This window comes from Pantherophis guttatus, chromosome 18 (genome assembly GCF_059756535.1).
Source record: "Pantherophis guttatus breed Tessera chromosome 18, ASM5975653v1, whole genome shotgun sequence".
Lineage (NCBI taxonomy): Eukaryota > Metazoa > Chordata > Lepidosauria > Squamata > Colubridae > Pantherophis > Pantherophis guttatus.
In genome coordinates, this window is record NC_142080.1 from 11,920,199 (window position 1) to 11,947,999 (window position 27,801).

Sequence of the window (27,801 nt, forward strand, 5' to 3'; positions counted from 1 at the left end):
GTGGTCGTAAGTTGAGGACCAACCATGTTTCAACGGTCATCAGTGTGAAAAAGGGACGTAAAACACTTTCTTCAGTGCTATTGTAGCTTCGAAGGGACACTAAATGACCGGTTATAAGTTGAGAACTACCTGTCCTGATATTTCTATGCCTTTTTGGTCTGCCTTTCTCCACTTTGGGGCATCTACCATAATTAGACGCTATTCTTTTCTAAAGAAAAGAAGAATTAGGGGCGACATGATAGCAGTTTCCCAGTATTTGAGGGGCTACCCCAAAGAAGACGGGGTCCAATTATTCTCCAAAGCACCAGAAGGCAGGAGAAGAAACCACGGAAACTCATCAAGGAGAGAAGCAACCTGGAATTGAGGAGAAACTTCCTAAGAAAGAAGACAATTAACCAGTGGAACAGCCTGCCACCAGAAGTCGTGGGTGCTTTATCAGTGGAGGCTTTTAAGAGGACAAAGTTATCTTAGATTGTGTAAATTCTCCTGCTTGAGCAGGGGTTCGGTTAGAAGACCTCCAAGGTCAGGGGTGAATCTCCTGGTTCGGACCAGATTGCCCGATCCGGTAGCGATGGCGGCGGGTGGTTGGGAGAACCGGTAGCAAAAATCCCTGCATCCCCCCCCCCACACACACACACCATGCCCAGCTGACCCGCACGATCATCAGAGGCTTTTTTTTTACTTTTAAAAGCATTTTTTCTACAACCTCTTCCGCCGAAAAAATGCTTCCGCCGATCCCAGCTGAGTTGCCTGATTGGCAGAGAGGCTTTTTTAAAAAATGCTTTAAAAGCCTCTGACAATCCCAGCTGTGTTGCCTGATCGGCAGAGGCTTTTCAAAGCATTTTTTTGCATTTGCAGAAAAAATGCTTTGAAAAGTTAAAAAAACAAAGTTGGCCATGCCCACCCAGTCACATTACCCCCCCCAAGCCATGCCCAAAGAACCGGTAGTAACAAATTTTACATTTCACCCCTGTCCAAGGTCCCTTCCAGCTCTATTCTATTCTTCTTCTTCTATTCTCAAAACAATTTCCCCTAGGAGACGCACATGAATATATGATTATTGACAATGTCTGTACTGAACAACTCCCTTAATCCCTTTAAAAGTCATTAAATCGATCACGGACGCAGGATGACCTGGTTTATGACCGGTCCAACTTACAACCTATGAGGCTGGGCTCATTCAGGGCTGAAAGTTGAAAGGACTGCCAGGAACAGATACGAGGAGGGGACCAGTGCTCGGCCACCTTCTGGCTTAACAAACTAAGTTGAGAAACGTCGCATGCTTTCCAAAGGAGATCAGGGCCCATGGGAAGACGCCTTTGGGATCCAGAGGTTTTCCTGAAGGCTTTTATTCAATGCTCCATCTATGTGGATAATAATGAGCATCTTTTTGGAGGACATTAGATCTCCCCCCACGGAGTGTTCAGCTCTCTGCATCTGCCCTACTCTAGGCGTTCCTATTTCTGTTGGAAGACGAGCAAGAGTGGAGATGTTCCAGATATCATCGATGGTTGATGGTTGCTACCACCCTTCTCCAATAGCACCTGTGGCTCTGTGACCTTCTCGTGGAACCTTCTCCTCTCTCTGACATTAAATTGTTCTGTCTGTCTCCAGGGCCTGTTTCCACAATCTCCCTGCCAGGTCTTCTTTCTGCGACGTTCCTTCGTGGTCCTTCGCGATGTAAGAATTATCTTCACGCTTCCTCGCTTTCCCCAAAGACCAGCTGGAAGGCAGGTGCCCAGAGGGTCATGGGTTGCCCCTTCCCCACTTTGGAAGAGCTTTATGGCTCCCGCTGGCTTTAGAAAGTTCAAAGCATCCTTAAGGATCCATTTCATCCTGGGCCCCCCTCTTTTTGAACTATTACCATCTGGCAGACGGTACAGGACAATAAAAACAAGGACAAATAGGCTGAAAAACAGCTTCTATCCCAGAGCAGTAACTATACAATTCTACGTACAGTGCAATATTAATACAATACGAGGGTTTTTTAATTCAATTGCATACAATGTGAAGGAAGTGTGTTTTTGTTTTATTTTTATAGGGTTTTTAAAAAGTATAATATACAGTGAGGATGGCACTTAGTTTCATTCTATGAGGTGCCATGACAATAATGGAAACTATGAAACTATGAAACTATTATTGCTTGGTCTCGGAGACCCTCCTGATGCCTTTGGAGAGGAGTTGACTACTAACAAGACCCGGCTTGATCAGATGGCCACACTGCCGAAAGATTTCTTGCATTGAGTCAGCTGCAGCCTGAGCCACTGAGGCTTCGGAATCGCCTTGCAGATCCTGGAGACCTGAAACGAATCCAGAAAACAAAGGATTTCCGGGATCAACCGTGAGAACCAGCCCTGATCAGCGACAGAGCTTCTGGAGAAAAACTCCTTGTTTCAAGCGAGGGAACTTTGAAACTCACCCAGGAAAACTTCTTTCATTTGTTTGGAAGTCATCACTTCCGGTTGCATGTATTGCGCGCAGCAGCCTGGGCACGTAAAAAGAAAACGTTGGTGGGGTTAACAGAGACGGCTAAATTGACTGATTCAGGAAAGAAACGCGCCATTCATTGGTTTCCACTTGGAAGAGTCGCTTTGGGACTTTACGGGATGGTTCCAGGGATTGGGTCTGTCTAATAATAAGAAGGACGAGGGGTAGCCGTTCTTCCTCTGTTTTTGTCTCCAGGCCTCACTGGAGGCTTTCAAGAAGAGATTAAAGAAGAGATTGGACAGCCACTGGTCTGAAATGGAATCGGGTCTCCTGCTTTAGCAGGGGGTTGGACTAGAAGACCTCTAAGGTCCCTTCCAACTCTATTACTTTATGTTCTAGGACTGTGCAAACAACCATCATCTTGGAAAAAAATCTAAGCAGCCTTGAATCCAGTTAATACTAGAATGGGAGGCCAGCTGGAAATATTTCCAGAGAAAAAGCCACGGCTGTGGGTTTGCCTATACAAGAGAGAGGGATACAGGCCAGGTAGTCCTCGACTTCTAACAGTTCATTTAGTGACCATTCAAAGTTACAATGGCACTGAAAAAAGGAACTTACGACTGCTTTTCACACTTAGAAGCGTTGCCACATCAAGATCAAAATCCGGATGCTTGGCAAACCGACTCGTATTTATGACGCTTACAGTGTCTTGGGGGTCAAAGATCACTTTTTGCGATCTTCGGCTGAGCCAAATCCGGGAGGAAGCCAGATTCACTTAACAACCATGTGGCTAACTTAACAACGGCAGCGATACCCTTAAGAAAGAGGGCAGGAACTGCCTGAGAAACTGTTGCGCGATCGTAGCCGTTCCGGAGAAGCCACACGGTATAAGAGCAGCTTCCAGTCTGATTAAGCGACATGGCTTAATTCTGCATAGATTCTTTTGGTGACAAGGCCGCCCGCCTGTCTTGGGTTTTCCTGCCCTCCTTCCAGAGTTGGCATTGGTGATTACCAATTAAGAGGGCAGCTGCCTCGCGATGGGAAGAGTTCCGGCTCCTCAGGAATCCCAGCATCTGATCCAACATCGCAGGAAGGTTTTGCTTGCATTTATTCATCTGGGGAAAACAAGGCAACAAAGAAGCCAATGAACTATAGAGCTTCCTTTTTTTTTTTTAACCAAGGGGCTGCTTTCTTGGTCAAAGCCAGCTGGGTGACTTTGGGAGTTCTAGTCCCTCCTTAGTCACGATGGCCAGCTGGGTGACTTTGGTGCAGTCCCTCTCTCTCAGGGCAACCCACCTCACAGGGTTGTTGTGAAGAAAAGAAGAAGTATTAGGGATGCCCACCGTCTTGAACTATTTATCAAAATAAGAAATGCAGGGCAAAATAAAGAAATAAACGGTTAGTTTACTCTAATCTGGAAGAAAACAGGCCAGCTTGGCTCCTACTTACAACCACGTAGCAGATGTTGGAGTACATGCTATGAAGACTGGTGTACATTTCATAGTCAAACAAGTTGCTGGGAAAGCCCCCCCAGTTCATAAAGGACACGCAGGAGTCGAGGGTCTTCCTGGAGACCTGGCCGAGGGAGGAAAGAGGGAGATCCTGTCACCTAGTTGGGTCATGAAAGGTCTTCAAGGAAACAACCAAGTTCAGGGAGCACCAAGGACCCCACAACTTCAGGATTGTCTACAATGTCTTTGCATTCTCCAGAGTGTCCACGTGGTACAACCCCGTTGCTCTGAGTGAAGATGGGGGTACAGAGTGGTCTCTGTGAAGGTAGCATGATCAGAGCAGGAGCTCAGGTTAGCCAGCCCTTCAACTCACCTCTTTCGTCCGATCATTTGACAGTTGTATGAGGAGGGGAATAAGGCTGTTCAGGATGTTTTCGGCCATATTACTGTTCCGTAACTCCTTCAGTCCTTTCAGGAGCATGCCAAAAATGGTGATGGAGGTATTCCTCAGTTCGATGTCGTCCTACGAAGGAAGAGAGACAGGTTAGTCCCTCCAATAGCAGAATAGCCATGCAGAAGTTTCTTGAAGTTTGCAGGAGAACACACAAGTTCAGAGCACACCTATTCCCAGTTCAATGTCCATGGAGATGGTCAATCATCCAGGTCATGGTTGCCCCAAAGATGGGGAGCCCAACTCCAGTATGCTGCCTGGAGAGTTCTGGGAGTTGAAGTCCTCACCTCTTAAAGTTGCCAAGGTTGAGAAATCCTGATCTAGACCAGAGTTGTTCAATCTTAGCAGCTCCTTCTGGACTTTCTCCCATCTTTATGGGAGAAAGAGAGAGATAGAGGGAGAGGGAGAATGAAAGGGAGTGCAGGAGGGAGGGAGGGAAGGAGGGAGGAAGGAGGGAGAGAGAGAGAGAGAAAGAGAGAGAGAGAGAGGGAGGAAGGGAGTGAGGAGGGGGAGAGAGGGAGGGAGGGAGGGAGGGAGGGAGAGAGAGGTGGAAAACCAGTTTGTTATGATTTGGTTGACTTACATCATGAAAATGTTTCAGAAGGAGCGGAATGAGGTTGACTGCCTTCACCGCATGGGTTTTGATATCGAGGTTCCTGAGGAGGAAATGCAGCGTCCTTATAGCTTCTTTTGCCAAGGTCTTCTGTTCGTGACAAGCGCAGTTTAGCACTGGCATCAAGAGGGGTTCCAAGATGTTCTTCTGGAGGAAGCAGGGAAAGAAACGAGCAATTAAACGGTCACTGGAGTTCTCTGAGTCTCACAGCGATCATGCCAAACGCAAGAGAAGGCCACAGAGCATAGAAGAAGAGGGTTGAAAAGGAACTTGGAGGTCTTCTAGTCCAACCCCCTGCTCAAGCAGGAGACCCTAGACTCTGCTGGACAAATGGTTATCTAAACTCTTCTTGAAAAGCTCCAGTGATGGAGCACCCATAACTTCTGGAGGGAAGTTGTTCCAAGGATGAATTGTTCTCAGGGTCAGGAAATTTCTCCTTAGTTCCAGGTTGTTTCTCTCCTTCATTAGTTCCCTTCCGCTGCTTCTCGTTCTGCTTTCAGGGGCTTTGGAGAATAGGTTGACCCCCTCTTCTTTGGGGCAGCCCTTCAAATACTGGAAGACTGCTCTCAGGTCTCCCCTGGTCCTTAACAGAATACCAGAGATGGAAGGGACCTTGGAGGTCTTCGAGTCCAACCCCTGCTCAAGCCAGAACCCCTATACCATTTCAGACAAATGTCCTCCAAGAGGATCTGGCCTCTACTTGCACCTTCAGATCTTCCAGGGTTGCAGCCATCTTTGTAGAAGAGACACCACTCTAGCTGTCCTCTTTCTGCTGGTTGCCTTCTTCTTCTCCTTCTTCTATCCTTCCCAGCCTTGTAGACTTCCCAGAGAGCGAGGTCACACCTGCTACTACCTTGGAAGCCACTCCCTTTCTGCCCCCCATCTCTTACCTCAAACGGGTGTTGGATGAGGTTCCCCAGTCCTCTAACGCTGAAAGTCTGTATCAGCGGATATGGCTGGGTCATCCATTCCTTCAGCACCTGGAGGATGTCTTGGATGACAAAGAATTGGCAAATTTCCGGGTGAAACAGCAGCTGAAGAAGAAGAGTGGAGATATGGAGCGTTAGCCAAGCCAAGGAAGAGAACTTCCCTGAGAGCCTCGACTAAAGATGCCACTTTCAGCCATTAAGGGGAGAGAAAAAGAAAATAAACACAGTCCTCGGTTAGTGACCGCTGAAAGTCACAACGGCACTGACAAAAGAGATACGTCCATTTTTCAGAATTATGACCATGGTAGCATCCTCATGGTCATGTGATCAAAATTTGGGTACTTGCCGGTCCATATTTGAGTTGGAGATGTGGCTCTTTCGTCAACTTAACTGATCCGTTATGGGTGTACATTGTTATAATTTTAAATTGTTTTAATTGGGTTGTTGATTTTAATTTATTGTGATTTGTATTGGATATTGTTTTTGTAAGCCGCCCTCAGTCCCTCGGGAGAATGGCGGCATATAAATATATATATATATGACGGTCGCAGTGTTTCGAGCTTACGTCATCCCTTTTGTGACTGTCTGATAGGTAGTGTAAATGATAGTTGCAAGAATACAAAAAATAATGCAAAAAGTAAAAGGAATTTGGGGTCATTGAGTCTTCCTTCCTCCCTTCCTCCCATCCTCCCTCCCTCAATCTCCTTCCTTCCTTCCTCCCTCCCTCCCTCCCTCCCACAACTTCTGGAGGCAAGCCATTCCACTGATTAACAGAATACCAGGAGACCTTGGAGGTCTTCTAGCCCAACCCCCTGGTGAAGCAGGAGACCCTCTACCATGTCAGACAAATGGCTGTCTAGTTTCTTCTTCAAGACCTCCAGTGATGGAGAACCCACAACTTCTAGTTTCTAACCATAAAGTTCTGTTGAACCCTGGGCAACTTTCCTTGAGCTCCAGAAGGTTGGGGTGCATCTCAAGGTCTCCTCACCTCCGAAAAGAAAACCATCCCAATGGTTTTGTGTCTTAAATCGGGGTGGCGCACGTAGGTCTCAGCCTGTCGGAGCATGACCTTCAGCTCATGTTTCGAGTAGTTGAACAAGATCCTAAGAGAATAAATATGGAGAGATCAGACAAGATCTGCTGGTTAGGGAGAAGAAAATCACCAAGCTAGAGAAATCATGAGCTGAATGATCGATAAATGAATTACTCAATGAATTACTCCATTTAGAGAATTTCTCACCCTCCCTCTCTCCCTCTCCCCTTCCTCTCTCTCTCACCCTCCCTCTCTCTCTCTCACCCTCCCTCTCTCTTTCTCCCTCTCCCTCTCCCCTCCCTCTCCCTCTCCCCTCCCTCTCCTCCCCTCTAATCTTTCCTCTCTCTCACTTTTGCCTTCTGTGTGTCTCTCTCCCTCTTTCTCTCCCTCTTTCTCTCCCTCTCCCCTCTCCCCTCTCCCTCTCCCCTTCCCTCTCTCTCCCCTTCCCCCTATCTCTCTGCCTCTTCTTCTTCCTCCTCTCCCTCTGCCTCCCCTCCCTCTCTCACCCACTGCCCCTCGTAGCCAAGCTCTTTTGACTTTTAATTTCTTACCGGACCAGGTGGAAAATGCCTTCAAACACACTTTCAGGACTCATCAGCATCGCCCAACATTGAACCATATCTAAGTCCTTGAACTCCTCCTGATAGCCGGTGCGCAAGATGAGGTGTTTGACGGCTTTGACTGCGTTGCTAAATGAAACAAAGGCAGAAGAGTTGGTGCCAATCATTCAGCTGATCCCCCTGCACTTCCGACCGTTACAGTATCCCTATGGTCATGTGGTCAGAATTCAGACTCTCGGCAACTGACCCATATTTATGACGGTCGCAGTGTCTCAGAGTCACGCGATCCCCTTTTGGGACCTTCTGACAAGCAAAGTCAACGGGGAAGCCAGATTCACTTAACGACCATGGGACTTAACCAGTGCAATGATTCACTTAACCACTCTGGCAAGAAAGGTTGCAAAATGGGACAAAGTTCACTTAACGACTGTTTCCTGAGCTTTGCAGAAATGGAGAAAGGATCCAGATTGGGCCCAGGAGATTCCTTACCCCAGATGGTAGGTCTGTTCTGACCCGCTCTTGCCTGCTCCCAGCAGAAAATAGATGTGCGTCACGAGCGCCAGGAGCAGGCTGGAGAACTTATGCTGGACAATGGTTGCTGCCTCAGGAAGCGAGAGGAGGAAGGAGAGCGCATTGGTGGCCTAGAAACAGGAGGAGAGGAGAGTCAGCTCGGGCTCATCAGGTTACTTAGATTCCTCATCATCATCTATTTCTTCTTTTAACGACCCCCTAATCCCTTGCGGGGTGGAGTCTGGGCAACTGAATGGAGCTGAGGCTTTCCTGGCTGGATGCCCTTCTTGTCGCCAATGCAGAGTTTTGTTCGGCAGATACATTCTCATTGTGCCCAGAGAGAGAAAAAAATCCTCATGTCCATGAAAGCTGAGCCAGGAATGTCCATGTCTGAGACACGGAGCAAAAGGTTGCTAGAAGTGGGACTTCTGAAACTCCCATTCTACACCCCCTCCAGACTTTGAGAGGCCAGTGGGGTGTAGATACAGGACAAAAGGGAGACAACGAGTAGCACAAGTGAGACAGAACTGGGGACAAAGAGATCGGTAACCTCACGTTTCTCTGTTTGTCTTCATTCCTAAGTGGGCTCTTGACTCTCCACCTCTTAGGGGTCCTTGGAGGGGCCCTGGGTGCTGTCTGAGCGTGTGTTTTTTTGTGGCAGATGTTTCATGACCCAGCTAGGTAACATCATCAGTGCTGGAAGAGTTAGGCTTAGAGGTAGGGTTAGACTGGTTGGGTCGGGAAACATCTGCAAGAAAACCACCAAGCTCAGTAAGCACCAAGGACCCCACAGTTCAAACCTGGACTACAAATCTATTGGTCTTAATTAATTAAATTTCTCCACCGGCCATCTGAGCAATCTGACACTGGGAAGTTTACAACAATGTAATAAAACAATATAACACATAATAAAAATACAGATTAAGAATATTTAAAATAAGATATGACACAAAGTCCTCCGTTGGGTGTTTGCCTTTGTCGGTTCCTATCATGTATTTTCTTAAATCAAACTCTTTTTTAGTTATTTCTGTAAGAAATAACGTAAGAAATGAATAAAGGAATCAATTGAATTATGAATGATTGGATGAGTAAAGGAATGAATAAATGAAGGAATGTATGAATAAACGAATAAATCAATGAACGGATACATGAATGAATGGATTAATGAATAGATGAACCGATGGATGGATGGGTGGATAGATGATAGAGCTGGCTGGCTGGCTGGCTGGATGAATGGGTGGATGAATGGATGGATGGATGAATATCAAAGCTGTTCTGGTGAGGAAGCCCACAGATGCCTCTACTTTCAATGGGGCACTTTGGGGGGAAGGGGGGCTTACGTCAAATTTTGCTCCGATTTCAGCCCCCACCAGTTTGCCCTCTGCCTCCCTCCAGCCAGGGCGTGCCTGCTCCTGATGAGGAGACCCCCGAGGGTGACTCTTCTGCTCAGCCCCTTCCCCCTTTCCTCAGGCCTGGCCCACCTGCAGATCTCAGGAAAGGAGAGCCACCGGTTGAGGGCTTACCGCAATGGGCATGATGGATTTGCTTGTTCCCCTCCCAATAGCTTCGGTGCTGGGATCGTGGTCATCAAGCCTTTTGAGGAGGGGCTTCATGATCTTCAGGTTAGCATAGGGGTCTGCAGCCAGCGCCCTCCACAGTTCCCTGGCACTTCTGTGCAGGTGGAAAAATGGATTGGGGAAAAAAATCAGATTCTTTCCCCATTTTCAAAGAGACGGCCATTCCAGATAGATTAACCCCCCCAACGGAAGAAAGGGTTAGAGAACCGATGGCCAAATGAACTGCTTTAAGGCATGGAAAAAGATATAGCTACAGGTAGTTCTCGACTTGCAACCGTTTGTCTAGGAGCCATTCAAAGGAGGGCCTCTGCGCCACCGGAAGTGCCAGAGAACCCAGAACTGGTCAAGGGAGGGGAGGTTTCTAGGAGCAGTGTGTCTACAGAATTAACCCAAAGGTGCTTTTCACAGAAGGACCGAGTTGGAAGGGACCTTGGAGCAGTGGTGAAATTCAAAAATGTTCCCAACCGGTTCTGTGGGCGTTGGTTGGTGGGCATGTGACCGGGTGGCCGTTTCTTGGTGGTCATATGACCAGGCGGCCGTGGCTTGGTGGTTATGTGTCCGGGTGGGCGTGGCTGCACAACTGATTCACACACAATGCAGAACCTCACTGAATCACAGAGAGCTCAAAAGCAAACGATCACACTTTACACAAAAGTAACACAAAAGCTACACAACTGACTCACATACAATGCAGAAGCAGCTGGACTTTACACAAAATGGCCCCTGCAACAAACAGGAACCTCACAGACAATCAGGCACAGCTGATTTTCTCACAGCTGACTGGTAGTAAAAAAATGCTGAAATTAGAAATTACAAAAAGGTTCCGACATTGCCCGGCACAGCTGATTGTCGTACGTTTTAAAGCGTTTTTTCTTACTACCGGTTCGGGCAAACAGTAGCAATTATTACTATCGGTTCGGGCGAACCAGACCAAACCAGAGGATTTCACCCCTGCCTTGGAGGTCTTGTACTCCAAACCGCTTCTCAGGCAGGAAATCTTATCCCATTTCAGACAAATGGCTGTCCAATCTCTTCTTGAAAACCTCCAGTGATGGTGCACCCACAACTTCTGGAGGCAAGTTGTTCCACTGGTTAATTGTTTGCACTGCTAGGAAAGTTCTGCACATTGTAGGTTGCTTCTCTCTTTGATTCGTCTCCACCCTTTGCTTCTTGTCCTGCCCTCAGGTGGTTTGGAAAATAGGTTGACCCCCTCCTCTTTGTGGCAGCCCCTCAGATATCAGAACACTGCTATCCTGTCCCCCCTCAATCCTTCCCTTCATTGAACTAGAGAGACCCAATTCCTGCAACTCTTCTTCATATGTTTTAGGCTCCGGTTCACTAATCATCTTCGTTGCTCTTCTCTGCACTCTTTCAGAGTCTCTGCATTGTTTCTACAGTGTGGCGACCAAGAAAGTTAAAAAACCAAGGAGGTCCAGCTGCCTTTTGGAAAAGCACCTTTGGGACAATCATGACCTGGATGGTGGAGACAACCAGCCTAGGAAGCTCTCAGAATTCAGATCGACTGCACAGCCAACCAGCGACTGCACTGGCCCTCAACCAACCCAATGCAACCTCCCCCCCAATCAGCACATGACCTGCCCACCCCAAGCTACAGATATTCACCCCTATCGCAAATGGTTGAGAATCTCTGTAGAGTACAAGAAAACAGGAGGCACATCTCCTTGAGGTTCTTCTTACCCATCGCACGCCACCGAGCACTCGAGGAGAATATCCACGACTTTGTTCACCCGTTTGGACGCCAGGTGACACACTGCCTTTAGCGTTTGTTGTTTGGTGGCAGGGTCCAAGATCTTCAGGAGACGTCGGTAGATCTCCTTGAGGATCATGGGCAGCTATGGCAAAAGAGAAATCCAAGGGATGACCAACTTTCTCAACAGCCCTAAGATTACCTGGTGGTCTCCATCCAACCCTAGCCTTCTTAAATCCAGCTGAAGTGTTGTCACCAAGTCAACAAGGTCTCACCCATTCTCATCTTTCTTTTCTACAAAATCTCCTCTATCCCTTTTGCTCCAAACCCTGCCATTTTCTTACCTCCTCCATGTCCATCCCACATTCTTCCAAGAACGAATTGAGCAGGAGTCCCGCAGTGTGTGAAATGTTTTTGTCCAGGTGTGTCAGAGCTGCCAGGGCTTTTAAGATCAGGTCGTTTATTTGAGACGGGCTCAGATGCTCGCCAAAGGCCTATCGGAAAGAAGAAAAGGAGACCATGAAGAGATGCATCAGGGTTTTGACAAGCCAGAGACTTTGACCCGTATCTGGGGACAGCACCCCATGTAGAGAGGCAGGCCGTATTCCATGACATCCACCACGTGATATTAGGATGTGGGTGAAAGAAGCCAACATGGCAGCCGAGATCGCCTGCTCCTAGACATTGTGGGGGTTGGATATCCACCCTCCGGCCTTTGGAGCCTGCCGTCCCCACTGTGATATTGACTTTTTTGAGTATCTCCAGGTCAAGAGGAGGAGAGAAAGGAAGGTCAATAAGAAGCCAGGCAAAATGCTGAACGAAAACGTACCGTAGCCATTTTGGAGACGTTATTATAAAATATTGTTGGGCCCGAAAAGGAGAAGTCTTCCCTCAGCCAAGTGACGACCTTCCCCTTCTTGTTTCTAGGTTTCTCATCCATTTCTTTGGCTTTGGAGGGAGGAAAACAAGAGAAGGTCAGATTTTGGCATTCGGAACTTCTGAACATCCTTCGTCTGACGGCCGGTTTAGTCGTTCCAACAGAAGAGAAGATCTGTAGCTCAGGGCTGACCTGAGGGGTCCCTGGTGCTCTCTGGGCTCGGTGGTTTTCTCGTTACCTAGTTGGGTCATGAAACCTTCACAAGAAAACAACAAAGCTCAGAGACACCAGTCCTCCTCCTCCCCCCTCGCTCCCTCTTTCTCTGCCCCCCCCTTTCTCTTATCTCACTGATCAGGAACGAAACAGGTACAATGACCTCTTTAGTGGTCCAATTACAGGCAGTCCTCGACTTATTACGGCCACAATTGAGTCCTAAGCAAGACAGTTATGAAGCGAGTTTTGCCTCAGGTTGCGATTTTTTTTCTTGCCAACCTGGTTAAGTGAATTGCCGCAGCAGTTAAGTTAGCAACCCGGTTGTTAAGTGAATCCGTCTTCCCCATTGACTTTGTTTGGCAGAAGGTCACAAAAGGGATCACATGACCCTGGGACACTGCGACCGTCATAAATCGGAGTCAGTGGCCAAGTGTCCAGATTTTGATCCCGTGAGCATGGGGATGCTGCAACGGTCGTAAGTGTGAAAGACAATCACAAGTCACTTTTTTCAGTGCCGGTTAAACTTTGAATGGTCACTAAATGAATTGTTGTAAGTCAAGGACTACCTGTAACCCCTTTTCTAGGTTAACACAATAGATGGGACTGTAAATGGAGGGGAAATATAGGGCTACATAAGAGACAAATTACATAAATGAAGGAATGAAGGAATGAACCAACAAACGAATGAACAAACGAATGAATGAATCTAACCGGATTTAACCCAGACTACCTTGGTCTGATGTGCAAATGAAGCATTAGGTTGTGAATTGATTGTGTGCTGCCTGGGGAATTCTGGGCATTGAAATCCACATGGCTTAAAGTTGCCACTGGGTTAAGCTTTTAACTAGCCAAATTTAACCAATCCTTTTCTTTAGGTAAACCATTGATATAAGTGCCTGTCTTTCAACCGATTGTGGACGGCTCCCAATTAAAAATTAGAAGACACGTAAAATGGGGTTGAAACTATAAAATTAACAAATAATGTATTGCAATTATAAACCCTCTTTAGCTCTTTCCTTAACAATGCCCACTCAACCCGTAACTTGGTTAACCTGTTTTCTGGCTCCCTGCAATACATGCAGCCATCCAATGACTAAAAGGTGGCTTTGCAAAACACGCTAAGACCCAATCCATGTGCCAAGACTCACAAGCCCATGCTGGCTGATGGCAGATGCCTAGCCTAACTCTGTGGTCGGCAAACTGCAGCTCGCGAGCCACATGCGGCTCTTTGGCCCCTTGAGTGTGGCTCTTCCACAAAATACCACCTGCGGGCGCGCACGCACACTGTGATTGAAACTTCGTGGCCCATGCGCAGAAGTCGGTTTTCGGCCTGGGCGAGTCTATTCTGAAGAAGTGGCGTTAGAAGAAGTGGGGGTGTCTTGCGGGCGAGAGACGGGAGACGGGAGACGCGGCGCAGGTGGGCCATGGGATACGCAGCGTGGGAGAGGTGCACGCGATTCATGCACGAGTTGAGTGAGCCAGTCAGTCAGCAATCTCCTTGTGCAGTGGTTAGTGCTAGTCGCATCCGCAAATCACGCGCGGGTGACAAAAGTAACTACTCGGAGCATAAAGTTACCTGTATTTTTCCAACCAGCTGCAAATCCTACAGGTATTTTTGTCATCAATTTAAGAATTGTAATTATTTTGTGTTGGTGGCTTTATTATTATAAAATGAAACATTTTTTTAGGTGCCCTGTTTGACATGGCTACAAAGAAGAAGCAAAGAAAAACGGAAGACGAAAACCATGAATTTAAAGTTGAATGGACCGAGACTTTCGCGTTTGTTCAAAACTTAAATGGCCTTCCGACCTGTCTTATTTGTCAGGAAAAATTGGTGCATAACAAGAAATCAAATTTGGAGAGACACTTTAAAACTAAACACATGCCATTCAGTAGTAAATATCCTGTTGGTGATGCAAGGAAGAAAGCAGTTGAGGAACTTCAGAAGAGTCAAGAAAAATCAAGTTCTGTATTTAATTACTGGATTCAATCTTCCAACAATGTTAATATTGCAAGTTTTGTGGTTAGTCAAAAGATTGCTAAGAGAGGAAAACCATATACAGACGGCGAATACATAAAAAGTTGTTTTATAAATGCATCCGAAGAGCTATTTCGGGATTTTAAGAACAAAGCCGATATTCTAAAAAAAATTAAAGAGTTACCATTGTCTGCTAAAACAGTGAAAGACAGAACAGTCAAAATGTCTTCGAATATAACCAACCAGCAAGTCGAAGATCTTAAATTGGTTTCAGCTTTATCAATAGCAGTTGACGAGTCTTGTGACATAAATGATACAGCTCAAGTTTCACTTTTTGTACGATTTATTTCATCTACAGGTCCTAAAGAAGAAATTTTAGGATTATTGCCACTCAAAGGTCAAACACGTGGAGAGGACATAGCAAAGCTGTAATTGAGTATTACGTTACATTACGTCTCATCTGAATCAGCTTAATCGTAAACTACAGGGGAAAGGAAACACCATTTTTTCGATGTTAGAAGAAGTTATTTCATTCGAAAACCAATGATCTCTTTTTGCTCAAGATTTTGAAAGAGAAACTTCGATTCACTTTCCAAGCCTGTTGAAACATCGCCAAGAAAATAATTCTGATATTGACATTTGCTATTTCAAAACAACACTTTTAAATATGAGGGAAGCTTTTCTCAACAGGTTTCAGGAATTCAGAAACAGCAAAGCGACGTTAGCCTTTGTTAAAAAGCCTCTTAATGCTACTGTAACAGAATTAAATGTTTCTCCCTTTAATATTGACATTGGCAACTTTGAAATGCAATTGCTGGATTTCAAAAACAAAGAATTGTGGAGCTCGAAATTTGAACGTCTTTGTGCTGATACAGAAATATTGGAGAAAAATAAATGTGAACTTAGTTCACAGCACAAGTGGTCTGCTTTGAAAGACCCGGAGAAGGAAGATATGATGATTTTTAACACCCGGAATAGTATTCCTGACTCATATCATCAACTGAAAAAAATAGCGTTTGCTGTTTTTTCCTTATTCGGGTCTACATAGTTATGCGAACAATCATTTTCAAGCATGAACCTTATCAAGAGTAAATTGAGAAGTTGTCTTATTGATGAGAACCTGGAATCGTGCCTAAAATTAAAAACAACATACAAACCTGACTTACTCAAACTTTCCAAGGAGATGCAAGGCCATTGTTCACATTAGTGTTTGGCAGTCATTGTCATGATTTAATTTTATGGATATTGTAAGGTCAATTGTAAGGAATTTAATTTTATCAATAAATAATATCGTTGTTAAGTATGAGATCAAGTTTTATTCAACGTACCTATAGTTTAACTAAGACTTAAAACTTTAAGTAAAGTTTATTAAGTTAATTTTAGGGAATGTTGTGGAGTGAAAGAAGATGTAGTGTCGAGGAGATGGTTTGGACATATAAAGAGGATGAACGAAAGGAGATAGACAAAAGAAGTATACAGGACGAGTGTGGATGGGAGAGATGGAAGGGGTCGACCTCAGCGAACGTACCTCCATCAGATTGAGGACGTTCTTAGCAAAGGCCAGTTTAGGAGTACCCTAATTAAGTTAATAACAATGTACCTACCTATCTAGTTTAAGTTTAACCGATTTGGCTCTCCAAAGAAATTTCAATCGTTGTACTGTTGATATTTGGCTCTGTTGACTAATGAGTTTGCCGACCACTGGCCTAACGGATCCACTTAACGTGAGAAACTCAGTCTTCAAATGACCCCTGGCCCTGAGAGGTGCCAATACCAGCGGCCAATTCCAGGCATCTCTGCCCAGGCAAACAACCGGGGTCTTGGTCACGCCACAAGCTGTGCCACCCAGTGCTCTCCTGGGCAGTGCGCATCCCTGGGCTCCTGGCAGCCCTTGGAGTCCAACTTTCTCACCCATTTTGCTCATGATGAGGTGGTGGAGGTGGTAGGCGGCCTCTGCGGACGTCTGGCCAACTTCTTTGCTGGTGTCGCCAACGTGCAGGCCCAGCAAAGCCACCAGCTGTCCCAGCAAAAAAAAGTCACCTGTGGGCTAATGAAAGGAAGCAAAAAGGAGGGGAAAGATGAGAAGGGGGGCTCATGAAGGTTTCAGCCAACTGAAATCAGAGCATAGGAACCATAGCACCACAGAATCCTAGAATCCGACCTTTTAGAATTCTAGAATCACAGAATCTTAGAAACATAAAATCTTAGAATTTTAGAATTATCCAATATTTGAATCTTAGAAGACTAGAATCATAGTCATAGATTCATAAAAGCAGTGAATCCTAGAATCTTTGAATAATAGAATCTTAGAATCATAGAATCTTTGAATTTCTAAATCATACAATCTTTGAATCTCTGAATCTCTGAATCTTAGAACCTTAGAATCCCAGAACCTCAATTGCTGGAAGGGACTGTGGAGGTTTTCTCCTCCAACCCCTTCATCAAGCGGGACTCCTTATATCCTCCTGGTCACATCCCAAAGATGCTTTTTCCAAAAGGCAGCAGGACTTTCTTCTTTTTCTTCCTTTCTTTGAAAACATCTCACTGCGCATCCCAAACGGTGACTTACGTCGAAATTGACGTTTTCAGAAACGAACTTCAGGAGGTGTCTGATGCTCTTGATGGCCCTCTCTCTCTCGTGTCTCTTGGGAGATTCAATCCAGGGATTAATGTGCTGCCAGGAAAAACAAAGGAGGAGGAGGAAAGGAAGAATTTGTGATTCACAGTTGGAAGAGCCACAGAAGTTGCCAGGACTGGGGAGAAAATCTAAGGAGCTCAACAAATTTGAGACATTGGTCAATTGAGGTCTATTTTAGACTGAAAACTAGAGTAGCAATTGAAGATTTCTGGAATACAACTAGTCTTACAACAGTTCATTTAGAGCCGTGGTGGCACAGTGGTTAGAACGCAGTATTGCAGGCTAATTCTGCCAACTGCCAGAAGTTCAGCAGTTCCATCCTGATCGGCTCCAGGTTGACTCAGCTTTCCGTCCTTACCAGGTCGGTCAAATGAGGACCCAGATAGGACAAGAACCTGGGTACTCATTTAGAGAGGTTGTAAACCACGGTGAAGCGGTATGTAAGTCTAAGTGCTATTAGTATTTAGTCACTGTTCAAAGTTACAATGGCACTGAAAAAGGGACTTACGACTATTCTTCACACTTATGACCATTGCAGCATCCCTATGGTCACGTGATCAAAATTTGAACACTTGGCCAATGACTCATCTTTATGACGGTTGCAGCATCCCAGCTCGGTCACTAAATGAATGGCTGTATGTCGAGGACTTCCTGTATAAGTAGTCCTTGACTTACGACCAGAATTTGGGTGGCTTACCAAGGTGGATGTTAGGCGACTTGTGACTGGCTTTACGACCTTTTTTTGCCAGGGTTGAACGAATCCCTGTGGTCCTTAAGTGAATAATGCAGTCATTAGCCGAATCTCGCTTTCCCCGTAGACTTTGGCTTGTCGGAAGCCAGTTGGGCAGTTCGCCAATGGTGTTCAGGTGACACCCCCCCCCCCAGGATGCTGCAACCATCACAAATACAGGTAGTCCTCGACTTATGACCACAATGAGTCCAAAATTTCTGTTGCTAAAATGAATCCCATCGGCATCAACATAATCTGCATCGGTCAATTGCAGAAGGCAGCTTTACTCGGAACAGCTGCGAGGCTCTATGACAGGGGTGTCAAACTCGATTTCATGGAGGGCCGAATCAAGGTTGTGTTTGACCTCGAGGGGGGCGTGGCCGAGGTGGGAGTGGCCAGCTCAACGTCTCTCGTGTCAGGGGCACCTGTGGACTTCCCTGAGACCCTCCCTCACTCTTATTATCATCTCCTCCCTCCCTCCCTCCCTTCCTCCTTGCCGTGGGACAAGAGAGACACGAATATCAGAGAAATAGTGGAATAGAATCATTAGTGAAAAGATGCCAGAGGAGGGACAAAACAAATGTAAATGACAAAAATGAACATCATTTTTTAACTATTGAAATGAGTTCAATTGAATGGTTGAATTGTCCCATGGGACGAGTTGTCCACCCAACAGCCACATTTGCCTATCCCGGGTCCTTGGGAGGGGCTCGACAGCTGGACAGAATCGCCAAATCCAGCCTAAACATCTGGCTGACCAACCCCGAGAAAGAATCACTCTTTACCGTCAAGACATCCTGCAGGGAATCCAAATTGGGAGCCTCGGACAGCAAGGCGGTGAGCATGGTGTTGCAGGTGGTCACCATCTGGTCATAAAAATCCTAGAAGGAGAAAAAGAATATCTAAAGGAAGAAGTGGTGTAAAGGAAGAAAGAGGAAGAAATCCAGGGCTGGGGAACTTATGGCCCTTTTAGGACGACTGGTGGACTGCAACGCCCAACAATCCTGAGCCAGCCACGGACTTCTGGGAGTTGAAGTCCACCCTTCTGCAATCAACGGAGTGGCCCGTCTTGCAGGGCTGGTTTTTCTTCCAGAGTTGGAGGAAATGCTTTCTCGGCTGAACACGAGAAACAAAAGGACATTGGGCTCGATGGATGGATCCAGAGTTTTGGAGGAGATTTTGAATCATGCTTATTTCCAGGTGGATCTCAGATGGCTTGGCTCCATCTGGACTGCTCACCTGAGTTTGAGCTGGTTGTCCTGGGCCGTTCACGTTCAGTTTTGTCACCAGGTAAGCCGGCAAGGAAAACACCTTCTGGATGCTTTTTCTCACCACTTTAGACCTCATCTCGGAGTTCAAGGGGGGCTTCATACGGCTGATGAAAGACGAGAAAAGAGGAGGAGGGTGAGAAGATCATAGACTCATTAGGCTAAAAGGGACCTCGGAGGTCTTCTACTCCAACCCTTGCTTGATGGTCCTTAAACCATCCCAGTCATATGGTTGTCCCCTCTTTTCTTGAAAACCTCGAGGGATGGAGCACCCCCAACTTCTGGAGGCAAACTGTTCCACTGATGGATTGTTCTCGGTGTCAGGAAATTTCTCCTGGATCTCTCTTTGATAAGCTTCCATACATCGCTTCTCATCATGCTCTCAGCTACTTTGGAGGGGAAGTTGACCCCCTCCTCTCTCTGAGAGCCCCTCAAATATCAGAACTCCCCTCATCATCCTGGTTGCTCTTCCCTGCACTCTTTCTAGAGTCTCAACATCTTTTTTATATTGTGGTGACCAAAACAGGATGCAGGATTTCTCTCTCTCTCCCTCCCTCCTTCCTCTGTCTCTCTCTCTCTCTCTGTCTCTCTCTCTCTCTCTCTGTCTCTTGGCAGGTACATACCTCATGCAGGTGATGGTGATGATCGCTTGATGGAGATTTTCGATGGACAAGGGTCTCGCGGGCTCATCTTCAATGACTTCCTGAAAAGAGAAGGAAACCCATCTAAGAAAGAACCTGAGATATGGCCACCCTCCAGCTGGCCCTCTTCCCAGCCCTACGCTTTTTCTGGTTGACACAGGAAGTCCCCAGCTTACAACTGGTCACTTAGCCACCATTTAAAGTTTTGAGGGATCTCTTCAGGACTACTTATGACCCAGATGCCAAGTTCCGAGAGGCGCCCCTTCCTCAGCGATCCTGTGACCCCATTTCGGTCACTTGGCCACCAGCTTGCATTGATGGCAGTTTGCAGTGTCCCGTGACCATGATTTAAGTCAGGGGTGGGCAACTGTGGCCTCTTGATGACCTATATAAAATTGGGAAGCCAGATTCCCTTAACAGCCGTGCGATTAACTGAACGAAAATGATTCGGCTAACAACGGTGGCAAGACAGGTCGTACAATGGGCAGAATTCCCTTAACAAATGTCCCACTTAGCAACAAAACCTTTCAGGCTCCATTGATTGGCATTCAATTCGGTTCAAATTCACTTCCAAAAAGAAAGACGCCCAGGAGCACCTGCCTCCCCCCCTCTCCCCACTTACAACGATGTTTGTGACCAGTTCCTGTTTCTGGGGCAAATCGAGGTCTTGCCTCCTGCTGTTGGCAACAGCTTTGGTGATCATGATGATGGACCTCATGAAGGCTTTCTTCAGCCCTTCGTCCTGGAAAACCCCAGTGGGAATGAAAAGAAACCAGAAGGAAGAGGATGTATTTATTTACTGAAACCTTTACGTAGCCGATTGTCTTTGGTTGAACTCTGGGGGCCCCCAATCAAAACATCACTGGACACTCTGGGTTCTAGTCCCACTTTAGGATGAAAGGCAGCTGAGAGACTTTGCGCCCATCACCAGGAGATGGTGAGTTCTAGTTCCTCCTTAGGGAAAAGGGCCAGCTGTCTTTGGGCCAATCACCAGGAGACTGTGAGTTCAAGTCCCGCCCTAGGCACGAGAGCCAGCTAGGTGAGTTGGGGCCAGTCTCAATCCAAAACACGTCACAGAGTTGTTGTGTGGAAAGGAAGAAAGAGTGTAATGCAGGAGCGCTGCCTTGAGGATAATAAATGCAACAAGACCATAGATTCTCCTCCTCCTCCTCCTCCTCCTCCTCCCCCTCCTCCTCCTCCTCCTCCTCCTCCTCCTCCTCCTCCTCCTCCTCCTCCTCCTCCTCCTCCTCCTCCTCCTCCTCCTCTCCCACAACATGCTAGTTGGGTCATGAAATGTCTTTAAGAAATCAAACAAGCTAAGGACTCCGGATTATAATTGTTCTTGTGATTAAACTCAGCATTAAGAGAAGTAGAGGGTGGAAACCTGCCTACCTTTTTCATGCTGGAATACTGATAGAGTATTTCTGAGACAATGTTGTCCAGGAAAGGCATCATGTCCTCTACTTGCGCTCCCAGGACTGCCTGGCCATAGCAGAGTATTAATGTGGTCCGAATCCATCTCTCGGAGAGAGTCTGTGAGTCCTGTCAGTCCAAAGACGAGGGGGTCAAACTCTTTCCCAAAGCACCAGAAGACAAGACAAGAAGCAATGGATGGAAACTGATGGAGCTTCTTAGTCATCCAGGTCACGGTTGCCCCAAAGGGGCTTTTTCAAAGGCAACTGGACTTTGTTTTTCCTTGAAGAGGTTTCGCTTCTCATCCCAGAAGCTTCTTCAGGTCTGACTTGGGTCAAAAGAGAAGAAGCTTTTTGGATGAGAAGCGAAATGTCTTCAGGAAAAAACCAAGCCCAAGCCTTTGGAAAAAGCACCTTTGGGTCTACTCGAGGTGTTTGTTGGGGCAGCTCCTAATCTTCTCTAGCCTTATAAAATAGTTCTCCAGGAGATGGAGATGGAGAATTTCAGCACCACCTACATCTACGAGATCTATGACCAATCTGAGGAGACCTGACAGCCTGGAGCCTAAGTCCTTCTAAGCACATTGGACTCTCCTTCCCAGAATCCCCCAGCCTCCTTCTGCACTGAGTTTCAGACCTTGCAACCCCATCCCTGGTCTTACCTCAATGGGGGCTTCTACTGCAAACGGTCCTTTTGTCTGCCTGAACTGGCCAGCCTCCTCCAGGGCCACCAGAATCTCAGGCAGGTGGCAAAAGGATGCCATTCGAATGGATTCCGAGATTCCCTAGGCAAAGCGATGTTTGTGAATTAGGACATTTATTGATTTATAGGTTCGATTTATATGCCGCCCTTCTCCGGAGACTCAGGGCGGCTTACAATGCGTTAAGCAATAGCCTTCATACTTTTGTATAGACCTGCTTAGTAGGGCTTCCCCCCCCCAAAGCGGTGTTCTTTTTAATACAAAGTCAGCTTATTGCCCCCACAATCAGGGTCCTCATTTTACCTACCTCGGAAGGATGGAAGGTTGAGTCAACCTTGAGCCTGGTGAGATTTGAACTCACAGTAATTGCCGGCAGCTGGCAGCTAAGTGCTACTTAACAGCATTTTAGTCCGCTGCACCACCAAGGCTCTTATTTGCACCTAACCCTTTGTCTTTACCTTCCGCTTTCTCCTCCCCTTCTCCACCTCCTGCTCCTCCTCCTCTCTGCAAACCCCAGGCCCTTCTAGCACTGATGAAATTACCTAGCTGGGTAATGAAATGTCTGCAACAAAACAACCAAGCACAGAGAGCACCAAGGACCCCACAGTCCTCCTCCTCCTCCTCCTCTCTGTAACCCCCATTCTCTTCTAGCACTGATGATGTTACCTAGCTGGGTCATGAAACATCTACAGGAAAACAACCAAGTTAAGAGAGCACCAAGGACCCCACAATTCTCCTCCTCCTCCTCCTCCTCCCTTCACCTCTATTCTGCAAAACCTGTTCTCTTCTGGCACTGATGAGGTGACCTAGTTGGGTCACTAAACGTCTGCAAGAAAACATCCAAGCTCAGAGAGCCCCAAGGACCCCACAAAGATGGAGGTCTCAGCCCCCGCAGGCATCCCACTGCCACTCACCTCTCGGTCTGTTTCTTCCTGGAGTGAAAAACTTAGAAGGCTTTGGAGCTGTTCCGTCACCAGGTCCTTCTGTGTTGAGTTTCGCAGTTTAACGCCATAATATTTGTAGAGGCTAATCTGAAGGTGGGAAAAAGAGTCCGTGAGTCCTAGGGAGCTCCACCAAACGGCCAGGAAAAGGAAATATAGGAGAAATTAGGATCAGAAAAGGACTCCGTGTGGTCAAGCACACGGAAACTGGTCCTGGGTGACCTGATTGGGGAGATGGGCAGCATACGAATCTAATAAGTCAATAATTGCCATTTTGACTTTCTTCTTCTTCTTGAAAAGCTACTTTAACCCCCCTCCCCCATCCCCATAGGTGCCCTTTGCTGATTCTCTGTTTGGCCGTCCTGAGATCCTTTATGGTTTCTGTGGAGATCTGGCAGCTTCATCTTTTTACATGCATTAGCTCTCCGTGGTGGATTGGGACAACTTGCCATGGCCCTCTTGGCTTGGCCAACTAACCATGGCCAACTAGCCATGGCCTACTTGCCGTGGCCAACTCACCAGGGAACAAGAGTTACACTAATAGCAGGGTTCCAATACCTCAAGGGTTGCCAAAAAGAGGAGGGGGTCAGCCTATTCTCCAAAGCACCCGAAGGCAAGACAAGAAACAATGGATGGAAACTTATCAAGGAGAGAACCAATCTAGAACCAAGGAGAAACTTCCAAACAGTGAGAACAATTAACCAGTGGAACAGTTTGCCTCCAGAAGTTGTGGGTGTTGCATCACTGGAAGCTTTTAAGAAGAGATTGGACAACCGTTTGCCTGAAATGGGAAAGGGTTTCCTCCTTCAGTAGGGGGTTGGACTAGAAGACCTCCAAGGCCCCCTTCCAAGTCTGTAGTTCTATTATTCATTGTCTGTCTAATATCGAGGAAATGGTGGAACAGAAGCGTCAAAGAAAGGAGGCCTCAAAGGAGGGACAAATGAAACATAAACGACAAATGTTAAAATGATTTTTAACATTATTGGAGAGAACGGAATGGTTGAATTAACCCGCGGTGAGTCTGCTGTGGCTCGTGGGCAGCCACGGTGAGTTGGCCATGGCAAGCTGTCCTCTTCTGATGTTGCATCTAAGATAACTGCGGCCCTAAAAGTGTAAAACCTCCGCATATTTACCTTGTCTTTAGACAAGACCTGGGACGTGCTTTGCTTCTGGTCGATGGGCGGCAATGCGCTTGTTTTCCTCCTGGGCAGTTTGTGGTCTGAAGGAATCTGCTTTGCCAACAACAACAAGAACAACAAAAAAGAAGTTGTGAGAAAGTGAAGGAGCAGAGGAAGGAACAGCTTTCTGTGTGTTTCCAAGGGGAGGATTGGTTTCCCTTCTGCGTCTGGATGCATATTATAAGTAATTTGACTTTTCTAGCTGGGACAGACACGAAGCACGTAACAAGGAACATCCGGATTGTATCAGCTGGAGCAGAGGCAGCTTTTGAGATGAACGGTTGGAAAATCTCTGCCACAAATTGTGAGAACTTGATTTATCACCATTTATTGTTGTGGCCCTCCAGCAGCCGAATCAGAGGAGGAGGAGGAGGAGGAGGAGGAGGAGGAGGAGGAGGAGGAGGAGGAGGAGGAGGAGGAGGAGGAGGAGGAGGAGGAGGAGGAGGAGGAGGCGTGGGAGTCAGGGCCAGCATCAAGGCAACCTGAGAGCTCCGAGGGGGAAGAGGGAATGGGGCTGGCAGAGAGAGAGACAGAGGAGGAGCCTGGGCCATCCGTCAGCCCTCAGATGGTGAGTCAACAGACCGCAGGTCTGGAGGTGGATGAGGAAGAGGAGGAACATCTGGGTCCAGTGCCTGACGCGCGGATACACAGAAGGCAGAGGAGAGGAGAGCAGTGGAAATCTATGGGCCGGTCCTTGGGACAGACGAGCCACCACTGCTAGCGAAGCCCCTCCCTAGCTCTGGGGATAAAAGGCAGGGGGCGGAGATGAATAGATGTGGCAGACAACGATTCTTCTCCCTGCCGGATGGACTTGTTAGCCTGTGGTGAGAGAGAAACTTTTTGTCGGGGCTGCTGGCTCTCCTCATAAAGGAATCTTTGAGTTCACTTCAGAGGGTTTGTCGTGTTTGGGTCAGAACATTTATTTACTGACTGTTCGAAGTTATAAAGGATAGTTTACAACTGAAAAAAATGGACTGTTTCTCACACTCAGGACCATTTCGCATTTCCGTGGCATGCAGAGAGCTTCTGGTCCCTGTTGTTGCTGCCCAGCATTCAGTGCCAGACAGTGCAACAGGGCGGATGGTTGTCTTGTAGGTCTTAGATTTAAGATGGGTGGCCATTCGTCTGTCCAGTAACACACTGGTGAGTTCTCGCCAACGTATCCAGGCTGCATTCTCCTTTGCTCTCACCTCGCCATTGATGTCACCATTGACATTGGAGGTGGGATCCCAGATACCAAAAAATGTCCACCTTCTTTAGGTTTTCTCCATTGATTTGAAGCATTCCAGGGGTGGTGACAGTCCCTAAGTATCCTGTCTTGATGTTGAGGTGGAGTCCAAAATGGTTGAGGCAATCATTCCATGGTCGTTCCATGATCCTTCCAGCAAGGACCCCCTAGTTCAGCAAATTCTCCATAACTACATTTGTCTACTTTTGGGATAAATGATCTCCACCGAGGCAGCCCTGGCTTCTGGACCCTCTCCACGATGGACCTCAGGGCCCACCGCGACACAAACCCAGCTGCTTACCTGGAAAGGACGAAGATGGTCCAAGATGGTCTCTAATATTTCTCTCTCGTCCATGAGATCCAAGATTTCTTTGACGGGTCTGCCTTTTAATGGCTTCCTGCTCTCCCATAAATTTTTGAAAGACTCGTCAGAGAGTTCTGAGAAGAAGAGACAGACAGAGATTGATGGGCAATTCGACAGGACAAGCCTTCTCAAAGCAGAGAGAGACAAGGAGTGCGTAGTGGATCACCAGGCTGAGCCTGAGGGAGGGGTCAAACGTGTCATAAGTCTCGAGGCCCTGATCTTCCTGTCCTTAGACAACCATCTTATATATGGAATTGGAATTTTTTATTGCTTTGAAATTTCATGATGTTGTAATCTTATAATTTAGATCTAGCCTTTGAAAAAGGCTAAGAGGGAGGGGTCTTTCCTCACCTCTGAGGGTAAGATGTTCCCTAATACAGTGGCAGCAGTAGAGAAGACCCTCTTCCTAGGCCCCACAGTCGAAACTCTTTGACTGATGGAGTCTGCACCATAACGTCCCTACCTGATGAAGGACGATTGCAGGATTTGGATTTGGGTAGTTAGGAAAAGGAAGGAAGGGTGTACTAGTGACATGAGAGCAGTCTTCCAGTATTTGAGGGGCTGGCACACAGAGGAGGGGGCCAACTTATTTTCCAAAGCACTAGAAGGTAGGAAGAGAAACTTATTGCTTAATGCAATTGGTCTCTGGAGAAGGAAGACCTCTAAGGTCCCTTCTGGCTCTGTCCTGATGGATTGATTGATGGAGGGATGGATGGATGGATTGTGTGGGGTGGGCTGATGTGATAGGACAAGGCTGGTTCCATAGGTAGCCCAGCCCTGTAGCATCTATACCTGGATATGAGGGAAGGATGGTGTCTTGAGAGCTTTTTCTCCCCGGAGCCCTTTCCCTCTCGGGCCTCCTTGGCAAGGAAGGGGGCTCTTTGAGGCCAGGCTTCATTTCCCCCTGAGAAGCCCTCAGAGGGGTCCTGCGCACCAATTCTGGCAGCACCAGTGCTGGAGGCTGCACCTTCTTGCTCATGTCCACTGGAGCTGGGGAACCCTTTACAAGAAGGGGCAAGACCTGCGTGGTTCTTTGAGTGGCCGAAGAAGTGGACGGGTGGGAGCCAGAGAAGTGACTGTTCCACTGCCATGGGTCATTATTCGTAATTTGTGGATGGGACTCCTTGCTGTCCTCCTTCTTCAAGAAGGGCAACTTTTTTAGCATGTGGTCCATCCTCTCGTGAAGAGGGAGTTCTTGAACTGGATGGAGATCCTGTCAATAAAGGAGAAGTTTTGTAACTCCAGGTTGAAAGGAGGGGTCCTTGGTGCTCCTATCTATCTATCTATCTATCTATCTATCTATCTATCTATCTATCATCTATCTATCTATCTATCTATCTATCTATCATCTATCATCTATCATCTATCATCTATCATCTATCATCTATCTATCTATCTATCTATCTATCTATCTATCTATCTATCTAGTTGTCTATCTATCTATCTCTATTTATCACATGTTCTTCCTGGGTCAAGAAGCTCAGACTGCCCAAGGAGCTGCTGATCTACAGAGGAATTTGGGAGTCTCTCCTTTGTACCTCTACAACTGTCTGGTTTGGCACAGCAACCAAACTAAAAGTCCCCTAAAGAGAGAAGACGGCAAGGAAATTACAGGCAGCAGAGAGAAAGCAGAGTTGCTTAACTCGTTCTTTGCATGCAAAAAGAAACTATAGCCCAACCTACCAACAACGTAACTGTGAAAGACAGACTAGAAATAAAAGTTGAAAGGCTTCAGCGAGGTATTTGACAAAGTAGAACACTCCCCTCCGCTCTGCTCTGCTCTACTCTGCTCAACACAACTCAACTGAACTCAACTATCCTCTACTCTCCTCAACTCTCCACAGCTCCCCTCTCATCCCTTCTGCCTTTATATCTCTGCCCCAGGGGCTGTGACATCACCGCATTATGTTCTCATGGGGGACAGCTGGTGTCATGACCCAAGGGGCCTCTTACTCCCCAAGATAATAGGGATGGGATATGGAGGGTCCCCTGGATAACCCCCTTGATAACATTAGCGACATTATGGGGAGCAAAGCTAGGGGTCACTATGGAATGACCCACTGTGATGGTGTCCCTCAATGTGCTAGATCTCAAAAGAACCTAACCAAGATTAAGGCTGATCAACTTTGTTCTTTGATTGGCTAAGTCTGCCACTGAGCATAGGACTAAAACATTCCAAATTAGTAAGGGAGTAAGGCAAGGTTGCCCCCTATCCCCATTATTGTTTATTTTGGCCTTAGAAGTTCTTTTACGGAAAATTAGAATTAATGAGGAGATAAAAGGACTGAAGATCAGGAAGGAAATTTACAAGACGCAAGCATTTGCAGACGATGTAGCCTTAATCCTTGAAGACCCCATAGAATCAGGACCAAA

General features: G+C 46.9%; 1 protein-coding gene across 1 annotated transcript; it reads right to left on the bottom strand.

Annotated features, from left to right (window-relative positions):
• Nucleotides 1-2,012: 2,012 nt before the first annotated feature.
• Nucleotides 2,013-27,298, bottom strand: LOC148111586 (maestro heat-like repeat family member 5). The gene is made up of 27 exons (XM_087880772.1): nt 27,112-27,298; nt 26,221-26,641; nt 25,366-25,502; nt 23,792-23,887; nt 22,632-22,748; nt 21,679-21,801; nt 20,997-21,146; nt 20,227-20,346; nt 19,587-19,666; nt 18,935-19,070; nt 18,481-18,576; nt 16,897-17,001; nt 16,239-16,374; nt 12,089-12,207; nt 11,604-11,753; nt 11,250-11,404; nt 9,498-9,645; nt 7,954-8,105; nt 7,456-7,593; nt 6,860-6,974; nt 5,833-5,976; nt 4,913-5,089; nt 4,252-4,401; nt 3,877-4,002; nt 3,440-3,542; nt 2,420-2,485; nt 2,013-2,300 (listed from the first exon to the last, which is right to left on the bottom strand). Exons 2-27 carry the CDS (start codon nt 26,600-26,602, stop codon nt 2,137-2,139), a joined length of 3,585 nt encoding a protein of 1,194 aa, XP_087736898.1. The 5' UTR covers nt 26,603-26,641; nt 27,112-27,298; the 3' UTR covers nt 2,013-2,136.
• Nucleotides 27,299-27,801: the final 503 nt, after the last annotated feature.

What these genes read in the sequence shown, in the direction of transcription:
- LOC148111586 (XM_087880772.1), bottom strand. Translation starts at nt 26,602, where the DNA reads ATGGACCACATGCTAAAAAAGTTGCCCTTCTTGAAGAAGGAGGACAGC. An exon ending in AGGTCTTGTCTAAAGACAAG is followed by an intron (nt 22,749 to 23,791) that starts GTAAATATGCGG and finishes TCCCACCTTCAG; the next exon opens with ATTAGCCTCTACAAATATTA. An exon ending in GGATGGTTTTCTTTTCGGAG is followed by an intron (nt 5,977 to 6,859) that starts GTGAGGAGACCT and finishes CTTCTTCTTCAG; the next exon opens with CTGCTGTTTCACCCGGAAAT.